The sequence below is a fragment of the Neolamprologus brichardi genome, chromosome 11 (assembly GCF_056152115.1).
Source record: "Neolamprologus brichardi isolate AB-2024 chromosome 11, ASM5615211v1, whole genome shotgun sequence".
NCBI lineage: Eukaryota > Metazoa > Chordata > Actinopteri > Cichliformes > Cichlidae > Neolamprologus > Neolamprologus brichardi.
This window is the reverse complement of record NC_142114.1, coordinates 19,749,550-19,765,915: the sequence shown is the minus strand read 5'-3', so window position 1 is coordinate 19,765,915 and position 16,366 is coordinate 19,749,550. Positions and strand designations below refer to the sequence as shown.

The following is a 16,366-nucleotide window of genomic DNA, read 5'->3' as shown; positions in this document are numbered from 1 at the left end:
TCAAATGTATATATTGTAAAACAAATGACAAAACAGTACTCAATTTGTATGATTTTATTGATTTAGTTGACTGCATGTTATTCAGAACTCTACAGTAGAGCAGAGTTAAACTGGTTTTAAAAAATGCAGCCAAGCAGAGTGGTGATCAAAGGATCAGACTTAATAGCTGGCCATGGTTTGCTGAATCCAGTCGTTGAAGATGCAGACCTGTGAATGGAGACAGATTGAGATTTGTTATTGTAGACAGGATGATGAAGTTTAACTGAAGCCACACAATGTGAATTGAATATGACGTAACTGTTTAAATTAAAGAAAGCATATAGTTTTACCTTGGTATAAACACCGGGGTGGTCCTTCTCAGCACATCCGTAGCCCCAGGACACAATACCCTGCAGCTCACCGTTGCACACAACAGGGCCACCAGAGTCACCCTGAAAACAAAGTTTAAAAAAAACAAAGATGGATGTCAAGAAATAATTATTTAAATCTAATTAAATATAAGTTAAATGTGTTGTTGTTATTGTGGGATAGATCCACTCTTGTTGCATTTTAAGAAAGGTTTACTATTCGAGAAGGGGACAGTTGCAGGTTTGACTTATTACATACCTGGCAAGAGTCCTTGCCTCCCTCCAGGTATCCAGCGCAGAACATGGAGTCAGTGATCATGCCAGGGTAGGAGTTATTACAGTCACTGTAGGACAGGATGGGGATGTCCAGGCACTGCAGTCTGTCCCGATTAGCAGCTGCAATGTTTGAAACAGAGTATGGATGAAAAAAGATTCGTGCTGATGTAACCAAATGTCATGAAACATTTTTAACTTTAAACTGCTAACGTGCAGAAGTTACTCACTAGAGCTCATGGTGTTGCCCCATCCAGAGACCCTGCACATGGTGCCAGCGGGAGCACAGCTACTGGGCAGAGCCACAGGCTGCACGTAACTGTTGAGGGAGGCAGGCTGGCTCAGCTGGATCAGCATAATGTCATTGTCAATATTCCAGGAATCATACTGTGGATGGCGGATGACACGGGAGGAGTCGATGAACTGCTCAGATCCCTCATTGACCTTAATGTCGTGCTCTCCCAGATGCACCTGGATACGACTGAAAACATTTGAAAAACAGGAAATTAGTATAAAACTCCCAATAAAAATTAATTTTGCACAACTCTGGTCTGAAAATCAGACCTGTAATCTTATAGATCTTATAGAAATATACTTACGATTTGTAGCAGTGAGCAGCAGACACAACCCAGTTCTGATTGACCAGGGAGCCACCACAGAAGTGGTAGCCAGAGTTCAGAGACACCTGATGGGGCTCAGAGTAAGGTGTACACTCAAACCCTCCGACGATCTTGTCGTCATCCAGGGCAACTGAAAACACAAGTGTAAACAAACTGTTTACTCCTACAATTTTACATCAGGAGTGAAACATCTATACTGTTTGATTTCCAGTCAAATGCATAAATCAAACCCATTTGAGTGGATACAGATTTTCCACTTTGAGATAATAAAGCTATGATGAATAAAGGTGCGATCTGGGAAGAAAGCCAACCAACTGTTAGCAGAGAAGAAGCCTTAAAACATCACACTCACAAGCAGCTCCAATGAGCAGAACAAAGACCAGGGACCTCATGGTTGCTGAGTGATCCTACAGATGAGAGAACTTCACCATGGAGCTCTGATTTATATACACAGGGAGAGAGCTGGGGAGCTCCTATTGGTCAGTGAGGAACCAATCTCTTTGGATGGTCTTTGAAACTGGCTTCGCTTTTTGCATAGGGATGGCTTAATTTTTAGCAAACAAGGAAAATTATAATGCAATGTGTGATGTAGACAGTTTTTGCTTCTCTATTATTTGTACTGACTTATGTTTCATATCTGTAATATATGTATACAAATTGTTAATATAAACCAAAAAAACAACTTGTTAGGAACTCTTTCCCTAATGCATCGTTAATACAGTCACAGCAAAACAAATTATTTCTATTATGTGTAATGTTCTGACAATAATCCTGTGCAATATTCTATAAAGCAACTCTTAAGACCAAATTAAATTATGCAAATTTTATTTTGGTATAAATTTGATTAATTCACCTGTTAGCTGATGGAAATAATTTGTTTTATTCATAAAACATAGGACATGCGTATAAAGTTGTGATAGAGCAAGTGCTGTGATTTTATTTTACTTGAAAAGGGAGAATTATATGTGAGATATAATTGCTGAAAAATATAGGCAGCAGAGCAGGTCACCTAGTAACCGGAAGGTTGGGGGTTCGATCCCCACTAAATATCTCTCTGATACATGCTTGTGTGAATAGGTGAATGAGGCAAGTTGTGCTCAAATAGAGTAGAAAAGTGCTATATAAGAACCAGTCCAATTTATACACAGTTAATGCATGGCCTTTGTGTTGTGCAGCCACTCAATCATAACACAGACATAGAAACTGAACAACATCAGTCAGGATGTTGTAGGATCATTACACTGAACAGAGTCATGTTTGGCACAGGGGATGGGGTGTTTGGAAGCACTAACATGATGCCTTGGTGTAGGATAGCTTTTCTCAGCATGTCTATATCCCCAATATACAACATCTTGCAGCACAACTTTGCAGAAATCAGCACCTCCAGAGTCACCTTGAGAGAAAAACTTGGACTTACATGCAGTGAATCTTGATACTTGAACTCTGAACTTTTGCAATGCAATGCTCAGCCCTCAGCACTTTAAAGTAATTAAAACAAGTGGTTGGTCCAGTTTGAACGTATGTTGTCAGAAAAGCAGAAACATATCTGGCAGGAGCCTGCCTTCATCCAGGTATCCTTTACAGAATATGGTGTAGTCAACTACATTGGGGTATTTAATGTGACAGTAATCTTCAGACAGGATGGGAATTTCTGCACACTGAAGCCTGTCAGCAGCTGCAGCAAATACAAAAGAACATTGGGGATAATAGAGACTTTGCAAGTGGTCCCAGAAGAGGCACAGCCAGCGGGCAGAGCCACAGGCTGCACATACTGGTTGACTATGGCAGCTGAGCTTGAGCAGCCTGATGTCATTCACAAGTGCCAAACTGTCACAGAAGGCTTGTTGGATTATATGGAAAACACTAACAAACTCCTCATTACCCTCAGTGGCTCCAGTATGATGATCTCCCATACACAACTCCATGCAAAAGACAGACAATTGATTTTCTGTTCCTTTTCCCCATCAGTTGAATCAGTTCTCATTGACCAGGGAGAAACCACAGAAGACGCTTGATTGGGGCTGGGAGTAGGGCTCACACTCATACCCATCAACATCATCTGTGGACACAGAAATAGTAATTCATTTGTTGCACTATAGAAACATGCACAGTGCACAAGACACCGTCTGCACTTGCAAGCAACTTCAATTAGCAAAATGAAAACCAGAGATTTCATGGCTGACATTGTATCCTTTTACTTTACTTCAGTCTTTATCCTGTGATAGCCTGTCAACTAAAACACACAAATTGATAGTGAAGTGTAAACCAGACACAGGTGGTCCATTCCAGACTTGTAAGGCTTCTAAATCTAACCCCATATGGCTGCAACATATGGATTGTTCACATAACACCTTTACTCAAGGCCGAGTTCAGAACCATAAAAGAAATATGCAGCAGTGAGAAATCAAATATAGGACAACATGTAACTATTCTTATAGCAAAAATGATTGCAGCATAATGGATGACTCAAATTAATCAGACCCATTCAGAAATTCAGAAATTTAGATTTGAATAATCATGTATCAGTAATACAGAGGTTTGCTGCTGATTTCTAACTGCTGTGTGACAATTAACGATCCTGCAGTCCTGCTACTAAAAAAAAAGTCATTAATATTTATCATGACTAATTCCAGCTGTTACATTTTTTAAAAGTAGGGATACTTTAATGTAATTTAACCTATACCAGAGTAACTCTGGGAATTCCACATAAAGCAGGATGCAGTTCTTTATTTTCACATCTTATTAATATCTTTTTTCATTTTAATATTTACATTTATGCTGTCAAACAAATAGCTCATTTATAATATTTAATTATAAGCAATAATTTTGATAATCATCTTTAGTCAAGAAGAAAGTTAATTAACTAAATATTACTCTGCCTTGCAATTACATAAAAGAACAAACCCAATGCATATTTGTGATGGCATGCCACACATGGTAAGCTCCACACCTCACCACCCGTTGATTCACTTTAGTTTAATTTACAGTCACTACTTTAAAATAGTCTAGTCTATTGTTCAATATTGTTTCTTTATTAAATGTATTTATTTTTCCATCACACCTTCCAATGTTTATATGGCGTGCACACATATTAACCTTGCAAGGTCAAAGTTCTGTTTTATGTTATATTAATACATCTTTCTTTGTTTGAGTTACCTGGGAGTTGGCTTCTCCGTCTGTCTGGCAAAGGGCTGGTAGACCTGAAGTACCAATGACGGCCTAATTGGATTGCACCACATGCTTCATTGTCTGGGGGGTGTTTCATGTTTGTTTAATTGTTTTGTATTAGTTGCTTATATGGCAGCCATTTTGTTTTCCCCCGTGTGTGTCATTTGGTTTAGCTAAACCGGTATTTAAGTTCCCCCGTGTGTTATTTCAGCAGGTCAGTTTATCTTATGTTTGTTTGAGGTTTTGTTAATTATTATCTTGAGTTTAGTCTATTGAGTTGACCTCTTTTATTGGTCTGCCTATTTAAGTTTGGCTTTGTTAAATATATTTTCATATTTTTTGGGTCAATAAAACCCCCTTTTTGAATTAAACCACCTGTGTCCTTTATGCTTTACTGCTTGGTCCCTGACAATATTCTAACAAATGATTGGTCTACTTGGCTGGTGTTATTTGTCTTTTCTTGTTTGCTTGAAACAACATTCTTTTGTTGGTTTATCAAAAAAAAATTATGTGGGTTAGGAAACATTCTGCAGCTGCTGTTGTGAACATGGCCATCTGGAGTGCAACAGGCTACAGCCAAGTCAAGGTTAGTGATTACAAAGTACATTTTGCTGTGCTTGCATCCTATATAGAAGGTATGGCTGTAAAGGTTTCATACATATAGTTTCATAGCTAGATAGCTAAATAGATTTGAAACTCATTCAAATATTGGTTGCTTACCTTGCTCTCAGAGTGTTGTGCCTTTGGGGGTTATGGATGTACTGACAAAACAAATCCTGGCATTTATATCAAAGTAATGCACAGAGACCAGGACCATTTCTTTAACCTAAACCACTATCACCTATTTAATGTATGCAGCTGGTTATGCATACCAGCAAACTTTGCTCCCCGACCCTTAAAAGGATAAGCAGAAGAGAATGGATGCATGGATTCAATCTGTATTTTTGTAATAGAAATTCTCCAAATTCCCATTGGTCCTATTAAATCCACGAGTCATGTTTTGGGAGGTTTATTCATTACTATGTCAAAGCTTTCATATTAGCATTTGTTGAAAGCATAGACTGGTCAGTAACTCCTTCTCATGTCAATCAGTCACATCATTTATTGGTTCTTATGCCTTTCAAACAGTATCTTATGCCTTTCAAACAGGAAAATCTGTGATACAAAAACCTGTACATTTCAAAATAATTATTCTATACAAAGAACAATATTTGTTCCTCTTTAAAGCAAACTACTATTATTAAGTAGTTGTCATTGTCAAAACCTTCTATTATACATCTATACCACACAACACTCAGATACAGCCCTTTCAGGTGTATCTGTACTCTGTCTTGACTCAGTGGTGAATGAGTCTAGTTCAGTCCAGCTAACCCTTTTAAATCAGCGTGCAAACTCTTGGGTTAATAATGCTCTGATAGTTTACCATTTAAAAGTTTACCACTGAAACAACCTTTTTGGGGTGGCATCTGAAAAAAGTTCAGCAATTTTGAAACAGGAATAAGTCGAAATTTTGAGACTGGATCATAACCTTTTGAGTCGTGGGAGGCTAAGAGTTATCTAGATATGAATAGTTTCGTAACATTCATCAGTTTACACAGTTTACATGCACACACGCAACAACAGTATAACAATACTTTTTAACCAAACAAACAAAAACATATAGAGAAGGTGTTTTTTAAAAAAGGACCCCAGTTGTAGCAATAGACCGTGAGGTAGCGGCGGTGTTAAGCGGAACTATCTTCTAGCAATTTCGCGACCCAGTCGGACGTATTAGCCGACGTACCACCAATGTCAACTCTAGCACATATATCGTTGATATATGTGACCTCCTGAATATTTCTAACATTTAGGTAATCTGCTCTATTTTGTGTATAAACAGTGGTTTAGGTAGATTATATTCTAAACGTTTCTTTGCTTTTTGAGTTTTATTTTGTCTGACGCGGGCTATCGTAGGCGAAGCTATCCGACAAAATGCGCCTCACGTTGCAAATGTTGATCTCCCACGGCCGGATGGCCCGGAGGATGGGTTTGGGCCCGCGGTCCAGGATCGACATGCTGCGCAACATTTTGACAGGACTGGTCCGACACGAGAGGATAGAAACCACGCTGGCCCGAGCAGATGAAGTCCGCTTCTACGCCGAAAAGGTGACCATGTGAGGAACACGTATGCTTAGAAACGGTGAAATCTAACAGTATCTGAGTAGTTCTAACTAGCCAAATTCAATATGAGTAATTATTAATAACATTATTATTTAATCTGCGGGGATGCCTTTCTAATAAGGCCAGTACAGTTATTAGGTAGAAACACGTGGACTCGCATCTTAAGAGGATTGTTACACCCACAGCAGCTCACTAATGTTACTAACATAACAATTAATATAAACAACGTTTTAATCAATCTGTTCATATTGGCCAGTGCAACACTCGGGTCACTCTCCGGTCAGCTGAAACAGACACGTTCTTCCAACCAATCAATGAAATGAACGCTTGGTGGTTTTCACAGCTCATTGTTTCCACTGCAGATTGTGAAAATACACATTCATTCATTCATAAGCCTGCACCGTCTGACTGAGATCTGAGCCGAGTGAAGTTCTGCTGTAATGTGGAAGCAATGCAAGACAAGCATAAAGCGAAAAGCAAACTAGTCCAACCCCAACAGTAACTTCTCTGCATTTCTGCCCAGTGTTGATGTCTTGCTAAAAAACGATTGCTTGCGATTGTTTGTATGTTTCCTATGCTTCTATTGGTAAATAGGCTGTATATAGACAATATTAAAGGAGTTTTATAAGTAATTTATATATTAAATAAGTGACCTTTTTTGTAAGCAAAAAAAGTAATCTCTGTACTATTGTACCTACTATCAAAACAGTACTTCTTGGCTACTTAAAATATTTATAATACCACTGCTATGTTATGTTTTGACTGCAATTTCTGCAGCTTTCTTGGTCATTTTGCCAAAACTGATTGTAGCTTTTACCTTTCCACTTCTTTCTGGCTCCAAATGTCTTGATATGATTTGTGAGAATACCCCACCCACCCCCCAGAATAACAAAAAGAGTATAAAAAATACTTCCACAGCAAGAGCAGGTAGCGGATCATTGGTGCTGTGGAATATTGACTAACAGGTGTATCCACTCCCAAAGGGGCACATATTAGTGTTTCTGCACACGCCTGCCCTACAGCAGCATGGGATGAGGTGTGCACATGCCTCTCAAAACATCTGTTCCCCACTGTGGTTAGGGTTAGGCTTTCTCATGTCGCACCTTCCACTGGATTAGAGACATGTCTCTAACTGCCTTTTATCTTATAGGGATCCTTTATTTGCATTGAGCACGAATAGTGCTTAGTGAGTCCTGGTGTGTAGTTTAAATTGGGTTTAGGTGTGTGTGAAGCAAACTCAAGTTTCATCATATTGCGGTAATGGAGAACCCCTGTGTGGGAAATTTGTGCATATAGTATGTCACTGAGCAGTTTGCTACTTAAACGTTTTGTGTTAAAAATTGATATACTTGGATTTAACTATTCAGTTGATAGTAACCGGTTATGCATATTAATATGTGTACATGTCTGCACTGTGTAGACTCCTACTGAGTGTTATTAGAAGGAAGTTTAAATAGTTTTGCTCATCCCTGTTTAGAAGTTGTTTTTCATATAAAAATAACCCTTTATTGCATTAAAATTGTTCTAACTCTAAAACTTTGCCTTATTCAGTATGCAGACATCTGTGAATCTGTAAATTGGTCTTCGCCACACGTCTTGGCTCCGCACTCACAAAATTGTTCGCTACGTAAAACTGAGTGTTTTAGAAGATCCTGACAAAATATACAGAGCCTGTACCACACTGAGAATTAGCAAGTTTCAGCTATTAAAGTGAATCAAAAAAACATGTTAATACAATATAACAATTAAATAGATTAACACTTGTAAGAAAGGTTTGTTTTTTCCGCTCTCTCAGGGCAACATCACAAGTTGTCAAGTCAAATTAATCATCACTTCTTTGCTCTCTGTTTTCACGTGGATCAGTGTAAGACACGGATGAGATGACGAAACTCACGCAACTGTAAATGACAGAAAAAGCAGCAGATTCTCACACTTAACTGAAGCAAAACGAGTACACACAGATAACATGAGCCCTGCCCTAATATGCGGTATATGTGTGAAATCCTGACTGCCTGAATTTGTGATTTTCATTTTAATTAGCATACTGCAATAGTAGCTGTTTTTGTTTTGTTTTTTAAATTTGTTTTATTTGTTCATGACTTGTCTTTTAGCATATTAAAAAAACTTCTTAACAAGGTTTCAAAACCTTATATTTTTTGAAAGAGGTCCTTAATTCATTTTCTTTGACATGCGTCTGACTTTCGATGTTTTCTTTTATCTTTTCTTTTTTTTCCCTCTAGCTGGTAGACTATGCCAAAAAGGGAGACACTGATGAGAAGGCGATGAAAATGGCCAGTTTTTGGCTGACGGTATGTGTCTGCAGCTCTTCTTCACTTTGTAAAGATAATAACCGTGTAGCTCTGAATATAAAACAGTTGATGTGAAGCTTATTTTAAGTATGCTTCCTCTCTTCAGGAGAAGGATCTGGTCCCAAAGCTCTTCAAGGTCCTGGCTCCACGGTTTGAGAACCACTCAAACAGCTACACACGGCTGGCACGCATCCCCAACAGACAGAACCTGGACAGAGCTAAGATGGCTGTTCTGGAGTACAAAGGCAACCCTTTCCCACCCCTTTATCCTGCAAAAAAGGAAAATGAACTGACTCTTATCAACCACCTCCTCAAAGGCTACAGAGAGGACAGGGCACAACAGTTAGACACAAAGCCGTAGTTGCCACCATGGAGATGGATCAAAGATTGCCGAAGGGTGATTGTGGGGTACTGAAATGCTCCTGAAGAGCCACTTGCATATTCTGCAGACTGTGGCTTAAAGACACTGATGCAGTTCTTTACCAAAAGAAGCCACAGCTCTGTAAAGTATTTCTGATTGTGTATTAATAAATATTATTTCTTAAGATAAGCAAGAAATGTTTGGTTTTCCTTTGTTAATGAATCCAGATTCATGCTGAGCATTCATAAATAGGTTCACGAATAAACTGCTTTTCTTGTGTGGTGATTGTGGTTATAATTTTAAAAGAGTCAAAGTAATGATCAAAATTGTGCTATTCTATAACTGCATATTCCATATCTCCTGTTTATAACAGAGTATGACTCTTATAAATTGGTTGTTTTCAAGCACAAGCAATGTTACTATTATTTTTGGACACGTCATCAATTTTCTGAAGGCGTTACAGGATGCATAGCGCTCCTTGTGACATATACACCAATCAACCACAACATTAAAACCTCCTGAATTACATTACACAGCTCTCCTCGAGCTGGCAAAATAGCTCTGACCTACTGGGGCATGGGACCTCTGGGAGAGTTCTGTGGTGAATGGCAGTAGATGATTGTGAGTCCTGTGGGTTGCACAGTGGAGCCTCCGTGGAATGGGATTTGTAATGGCGCATTCCACGGATGTTCGATTGGACTGGGATCTGGGGAGTTTGGAGGCTGGGTCAACCCCTTGAACTCTTTGTCAAGTCCCCTGAGCTGTTGCACTTTTTGCGGTGTGCCAGAGCTCATTGTCCTGCTTGGTATGGGCACTGCAGCGTTAGGGTATGTTTGTCCTGCAGTACTGTTTAGGTGCGCGATGCATGTTAAAGTAACCCCATGAACAGCAGCAATCAGTTTACCAGTAGTACAGTGCACTGTAACGAGGCAAGTAATGTCATTTACATATGACTGGTTTTAACCCTGTAAAGCCTGAACAATTAAATAATTGCCAGAAAATTCAGAGTGTTGACTGATCCTTCTAACAAAAAACTGAAATTAAAACTAGCAATTTACATATATGAGTTTTAATATATATACTTTTTGCTACATCTGTTATTTTTGCGCAGTTTATGTTTTTCAGGATAAGGATCGCAGTGATGATGTAAAAGTCTCTAAACTTCAAATATAATACACGTGGCAGGGTTATACAGGGTTGCCTTCATGTGCAAATTGGTGTAATTCCAGTTTAAAGGAGGATTTCTGGACAGTACGTTGTCTCTAAGTTCTCTTCACTAATCGTTTTCCAGTCTTGTAGTTAATGTCAGTATAGACAAGGTTGAAGCAGTGATTCAGCCACCTGAGTCACGTCTATTGACATGCAACAGCACAGACAATGGTAGACACGCCATATATAGAATTAGTCAACACCGGATGGACAGCGGAACTAACACAAGGAATTATGGACATGTTCAAATTTCATTTATATAAAGCACAACTGTACAATCACTAGCCATCTTGTTAGGTACACCTGTTCAGCGACTCACTGTTGCAAATATCTAATCAGATAATGTGTGGCAGAAGCTCAATTCATTCATGGCAGAGGGGCTGGTCTGAGTATTTCAGAAACTGCTGATCTACTCTGATTTTCCTGGACCACCATGATTAGAACAACTCTGAATGCACAACATGTTGAACCTTGAAGCAGATGGACTATAGCAGCAGAAGTTCACACCAGGTGCACTGCTGTCAGAAACAGGAAGCCAAGGCTACAATTTGCACAGATTCACTAAAACTAAGTAACAAAAGATTTCCTGGTCTTGATTTCTGTTGCAACATTTTGATGGGAAGGTCAGAATTTGGCACAAACAGTGTAATTTACATGTCACAATCTGAGTATTGTTGCTCACCCTTTATGAGCACGATGTACCCATCTGCTGGTGGATGCTTCCAGCAGGATAACAATGCATTTCCTCAAACTGGTTTCTTGAAAATAGAAATTAGTTCACTGCACTCAAATTGCCTGAACAGTCACCAGACCTCAATCCAACAGAGCATCTTTGGGTTCTTCAGGGACTCTGTGATATTATGTCAATAAGGACCAAATCTCTCAGGATTGTGTCAAGCACCTTGTTGGATCCATGTCACAATAAATTAATGGAGTTCTGAAGACAAAACAGGGTCCAAAACGATAACTAGTCAAATGTACCTAATCAAGTGGCAGCCAGTCTCACATCTAAGACCTAAATTTACAAAATAATGGCCTACATCTTCCTTCCACCATCCTGATATTAGTGCCTTTGCATATACACTACTTCATACTGACAAATCCCTAATACAATGCGTCACATGTCACCAGTGAAAATTACACTTTTTCTGGGAACAATAACAGCAGTGATTCATGTGCTCAAATTGTCAGTTTATTGCTTACTAGACTATAAAAGTACACCTTTTGGTATACAGTGTTTATCATTTAGGGAGCAGTGAATGACTCAGTGTGGAAGCACATGTGTAACTAATAACATTAACCATGGCTCCAGCAATAGCTGTGTATTTTTAAACTAAAGAAAAAAAATTCATCCATCCTCTTATCCAATTCAGGATCACAGCTGGGCTGGACAGGCTGCCAGTCTATTGCAGAGCTAACACAAAGAGACAGATAACCACTCATTCACCGGTTACTCTAACATGGCTTTAAACCAGGCACCTTCTTGCATTGCTATCTATCACACTGCTCATTACCAAGCATTATATTTGAATTTTTTCTCTGAAGACTGTTACATTAGTCATATTGAAAGCTTGTGTCTCTACCTGAAACTCAAACACAGACACTGGCATTTTGTTGTGGCTCTGTACCTCAGGGGTCACCAAACAGGATATTGGCAGTGACTGCGAAACAATTAGGCTAGCCTACATCAGATTGTGAGCAGGCTGGAGTCTGTCCCTGTGGTGTTTTACTTTAATGGACTTGTAATGAGAACAGATTCTAAATTTGATTTACAGATATTAGATTTACTCCTTTGGACACGTGCCCTTGTCCTAACTGGATCGTAACACAGGAGCCATATAACACAAAGCCAGGCAAAGCCTCTAATAAAACCAAAGATTTTTTTTATTATTTTGGCAAAAAGTGTATATGTACAGCTTATTTAGAATTATTATTTGACACCATTAAAATGCATTTGACGGTGCTTTAGTGATGTGCTCTTAACCAGATCACTCTGAGTAGCCTAAAAGCTGTGCTGTTTTCTGTCATGCATACACAATCTCTTTTCTTTGCACGCTGTCCCCAGTTCTTTGTGTCATTTCTGTAATTAAAAGTCATTATAAACAAGGTTGAAGTAGGGATACATTTCAGTAAGTATATCGAGTATCACCCAGTTTCTTATCAGTCAAGTCATGGCAACCATAACAATGGTCAACATCTGACGAAATGGCAGACATGCCAAATACAAATCAGAAACATAATCAGAAATAACAGCTAATACTCCAATTCAAGTATCATTCAGCTGCACAGACCAAGTTACACCTCTGATTACACTCTTACAAGGTACACACCACAGTCCTAACGTTGCCTAAACTCCATTACAGAAAGATTGCCAGTGACACATCTGTGGATAATTAGCAGAGCCACAGATTTTATAAGCCAGAAATGAATGAAAAGTCGAGATTAAAAAAAACACTGAATTTGTCAAGTGTACTCAGTCTCAATGACACCCTTACATAATTCTTACCAGCATGTGAGACTCAGTGTTGCGTTACACTGACTAAGCATGAAACGTTAACTTCAAACGTTTGGACAGTTGATGGCGTTTTTGGACTGTATTTACAGGTGTATGCATCTGGAATAGTACTCGATGTTGTAGGAATACAGGTTTCAAAGCAGTCTTATAAGGTGACATCATCACGAATAAACAGACTAAGACCAGGAACATTAAAGTGCTCCATGCAGGACAGACGAAATGTACACGGTATCTGTTTCACAGTTCATCTACAAGGTTTTTTTTGTTGTTTTTTCTTGTTATAGCTCAATATTAGGGGATACAAAACTAGTAATATTTGTTCGGCTTCTCACACTGGGTAACTTATTCAGGCGCGAGAACCCGACAAATATAATATTCGTGTTTCAGGATTGAGACAGAGGTGAGAATGAAGTTACTTGTATTCTATAAAAAAGGCAGCCTCCAGCTTTTAAGTCATGGATGTGTCAGATGTAAGCAAGCCAAAGAGAGGCAAAAAGAAAAATTGACAAAAAGGTATACTAGAGTAATTCCAGTAACTTGAAAATCACCCCTGTCCTTGTGCTGTATTGCATCAGTACATTCACCAACGTCTACATACACAGAAATGACTTTTTTTTTTTTCAACAGGCATATTATGTACTCTAGTGAAAATTCAACCAAAGAAAAAAAAACAAAAACAATATAACATTTGCTTTATATTGTGTCTCAAACAGCGCAAGACGCTTTTGACTGGAGTAACAACAGAGTTTATCCAGTCGAAATATACTGAAGCTTATTGTATGCATTTACAAAATGAAAGAGTTCAATACACACAATATGCAAATATTGTGTGGTCATGTTGAGTACATATAATCAGTGTTTTTAAGACAGGAAATACAATACAAACATGCGTGTTTTTACAAGCACTGTACCTAGGAGTGCCCACAGTAAACGTGACATTTACAGTTACACATCAGCATATCAATCCAGTATAGCCAGCTGCAATGGAGGCATATAAGAATATAAATAAACCGAACAGATTTCGTATAGAGTAAATGTATCTATGCTTTATCAAACAGTGTCAAAAATTAAAAAAAATCCTTTTTTAGATTAACCCAGAACATGTAATGGCATGATGTTTCTCTATGGTCACAGCACCAACTACAATTTAATGATGTGGAAAAAACAAAAATAAATCTTTCTTTCTTCAAAAAAAAAAAAAAAAAACTATGTAGATTGGTAGCACTCACCGGGTTTAGCTATTTACAAACTCTTTCAGGCACACCATCAATGCCTCATGAATTTTTGAATGAAAACTATTTCAAGAATTTTGTTCATTTCCGCTTTGTGCACAGCTATCATTTTTTGCTCTGGCTACATCCACTTTGTCATCTTTCTCCCTGTGTGCCTTTTACTGGTCAACATCAAATATTTATTGCTTCTTTATTCTTTAACAAGCTCTGCACTTGTGCCTCAGCCATTTCCCCTCACTCCTCCATTCTGATCATTTCCATTCAAAGGTGAAAAGCGACCGTTTAGGGATTCACTTTTCTGATGATCTCTTCTTCGTCCTTCCAAACATTTTCATTTCTTTTTTTTCGGCTGACCTTTTCTGTCATAAGAGTAATACTTTGAATTCCACTATATTTCTTAAGTTATTGTCACTATTTCTATTTTTATTGTCATTCTGTCCTTGCTTTCATGCTCCCCCCGCCCTACTGCCCAACTTCCTCTGTCCTGCCTTTCTCTCCATCTCATGCCTTTGTTCCAAATCCTGCTCCTCCTCCACTCTGCATGGTGAAATACTCTGTAAAGGACGGAAGCCGGGGTGGGAGTGGGGGTGATCGTGTGGCCGGGCGCGGGGGTATTGGAGGCGGAGGTGAGGGCAATATCGACGTTAAGTCAGCAGCAGTGGTGACGATCTTCTGTTCGCTATTTCTCTGCACATCTGGCCCTTTACGGGCCACTGTCTCCTCCACCGTCTTTACCGGTTCCTGGAAAAAAGAAGAAGAGAGTTTCACATTTGTCATGGTCTGATCCTCTACATAGGCTGTCTTGGCCATAAATTAGGACTTTGCAGACACCAATCAGTAAACCAACTATGGCAGCAAATGCCCAAGATACTTTGAGGGAAATTAAACATATACAGGTTTACCTGACTGGAACAGTGGCCTTTAATGACTACCAATAACAGAATGATAACACCAGAAGACACATAAATAGTGCACTGAGGGTCTTTAGTCTGACCTAGTATTTCTTCTTGAAGAAGAAAGAACACCAGTGGAAAACAAAAAGGTATAAAATGTGTTTTGGAAAGAGTGTGTAACACCTTGTACTCTCTGAATGTCTACCAGGCCTCTAGGCCTCTGATGGAAGTGTAATTGTTCACAGTAACTACAGCTATTGGGCTCTGGCTCAACTCAACCCACAGGCCAGTGCAGCCCACGGTGATGAATGCCCCAGATCTACCCAACCATCTTCCTGCTTAGTGGGCCTGACAGGTGCCTGAGGGGGCAGAATACCTCCTCAGTTACTCCAGAAAGCATGAATCCTAATAGAGGTGTCTGTAGTACAGAGATAAAATGGAGTATGGAGATAAAACTGGAAAGCACAGGAGAATTAGTGGTCCAGTGGATGAAATGCAAGTGGGACCACACTCAAAATGTGTCTTGACTACAATACCAGATTATCTAGTTGGTTTAGATTGCTGGTGCTGAAGGAAAGAAAACTCTCCATGCTCTAATTGAAGCTGAAACTTTCAGATACCATCCATCACAGGAAACCAGTGAAGGGCTTGAGAAGAGTCGCTTACAACAGCCTGAGTGACACGGCATCCATCAAATATCAACCAAAGACTGGAAACTTGGCTGGTTTCCACTAACAAATCAGGCCTGCCAGAGAAGTCCAAGGTGTGGATATACCAACCTGGAGTTTGTTCATGGCACTCATCTATCAGGTCTCAACTTTCACAGTCAAAGACTTCAAGAGGAGGAATTATTCTAAGAAAATTGCTACTCAACTTGAAACCTGAACACCACAACCTTGTAGGGACAGAAAAACAAGTTTGTAGATATGTTGCACCACCTAAATGTCAGGGGCTTGATGTTTTTTTGGGGGGTTTTTTGTAAATGCATCTGACTAAAAAATACTTCTGGTCAAATCTGGTCAAAGTTCCTATTTAATTATTATTTCACTGTGCTAAAGTGTTTTAATATCAGTCTGTGTTCACTGTCACATTTAGGAAGCTATGAAAGTTTCTGGGAAGAAATAATCCCTGTGAACATTTTCCCTTAGTTATTTTATTATTAAGCTAATGGAAATTTTTTAGGGTGAGGCAATGAGGTAATTTCACTTTTCACAGAAATGTGCACATTTGAAAAGGATTACGAAACAACTGATCCAGTTATATTCTTTATAGTATGTAA

The 16,366-nt window shown here is 39.0% G+C and overlaps 3 protein-coding genes and 1 pseudogene across 3 annotated transcripts in view; 1 reads left to right on the top strand and 3 right to left on the bottom strand.

The window, feature by feature from the left end:
- Positions 1-148: 148 nt before the first annotated feature.
- LOC102782991 (trypsin-1) lies at positions 149-1,643 on the bottom strand. The gene is made up of 6 exons (XM_087848292.1): positions 1,593-1,643; positions 1,220-1,370; positions 851-1,101; positions 607-743; positions 330-431; positions 149-207 (listed from the first exon to the last, which is right to left on the bottom strand). Exons 1-6 carry the CDS (start codon positions 1,630-1,632, stop codon positions 160-162), a joined length of 729 nt encoding a protein of 242 aa, XP_087704418.1. The 5' UTR covers positions 1,633-1,643; the 3' UTR covers positions 149-159.
- Positions 1,644-2,766: 1,123 nt separating this feature from the next.
- Positions 2,767-3,416, bottom strand: LOC148100543 (trypsin-1 pseudogene; annotated as a pseudogene).
- A 2,749-nt stretch (positions 3,417-6,165) lies between these two features.
- On the top strand, positions 6,166-10,230 carry mrpl17 (mitochondrial ribosomal protein L17). Its single transcript, XM_006808182.2, has 3 exons — positions 6,166-6,553; positions 8,809-8,877; positions 8,984-10,230. The coding sequence occupies exons 1-3, from the start codon at positions 6,380-6,382 to the stop codon at positions 9,236-9,238; spliced, it is 498 nt and encodes a 165-aa protein (XP_006808245.2). The 5' UTR covers positions 6,166-6,379; the 3' UTR covers positions 9,239-10,230.
- Positions 10,231-12,170: 1,940 nt separating this feature from the next.
- tmem145 (transmembrane protein 145) overlaps positions 12,171-16,366 on the bottom strand; it is a 40,680-nt gene continuing 36,484 nt past the window's right edge. The window contains exon 15 of the mRNA XM_006808181.3: positions 12,171-14,935. Coding sequence (XP_006808244.1) covers positions 14,696-14,935 — 240 coding nt within the window. The 3' untranslated portion in view covers positions 12,171-14,695. The remainder of the gene's footprint in view (positions 14,936-16,366) is intronic.

Excerpts from the sequence above, each read along its gene's own strand:
- LOC102782991 (XM_087848292.1), bottom strand. The coding sequence starts at position 1,632 with ATGAGGTCCCTGGTCTTTGTTCTGCTCATTGGAGCTGCTT. Across the intron at positions 432-606 it reads GAGGCAAGGACTCTTGCCAG|GGTGACTCTGGTGGCCCTGT; the intron begins GTATGTAATAAG and ends CTTTGTTTTCAG. Across the intron at positions 208-329 it reads ACCCCGGTGTTTATACCAAG|GTCTGCATCTTCAACGACTG; the intron begins GTAAAACTATAT and ends CTCCATTCACAG.
- mrpl17 (XM_006808182.2), top strand. The coding sequence starts at position 6,380 with ATGCGCCTCACGTTGCAAATGTTGATCTCCCACGGCCGGATGGCCCGG. Across the intron at positions 6,554-8,808 it reads TCCGCTTCTACGCCGAAAAG|CTGGTAGACTATGCCAAAAA; the intron begins GTGACCATGTGA and ends TTTTCCCTCTAG. Across the intron at positions 8,878-8,983 it reads TGGCCAGTTTTTGGCTGACG|GAGAAGGATCTGGTCCCAAA; the intron begins GTATGTGTCTGC and ends TCCTCTCTTCAG.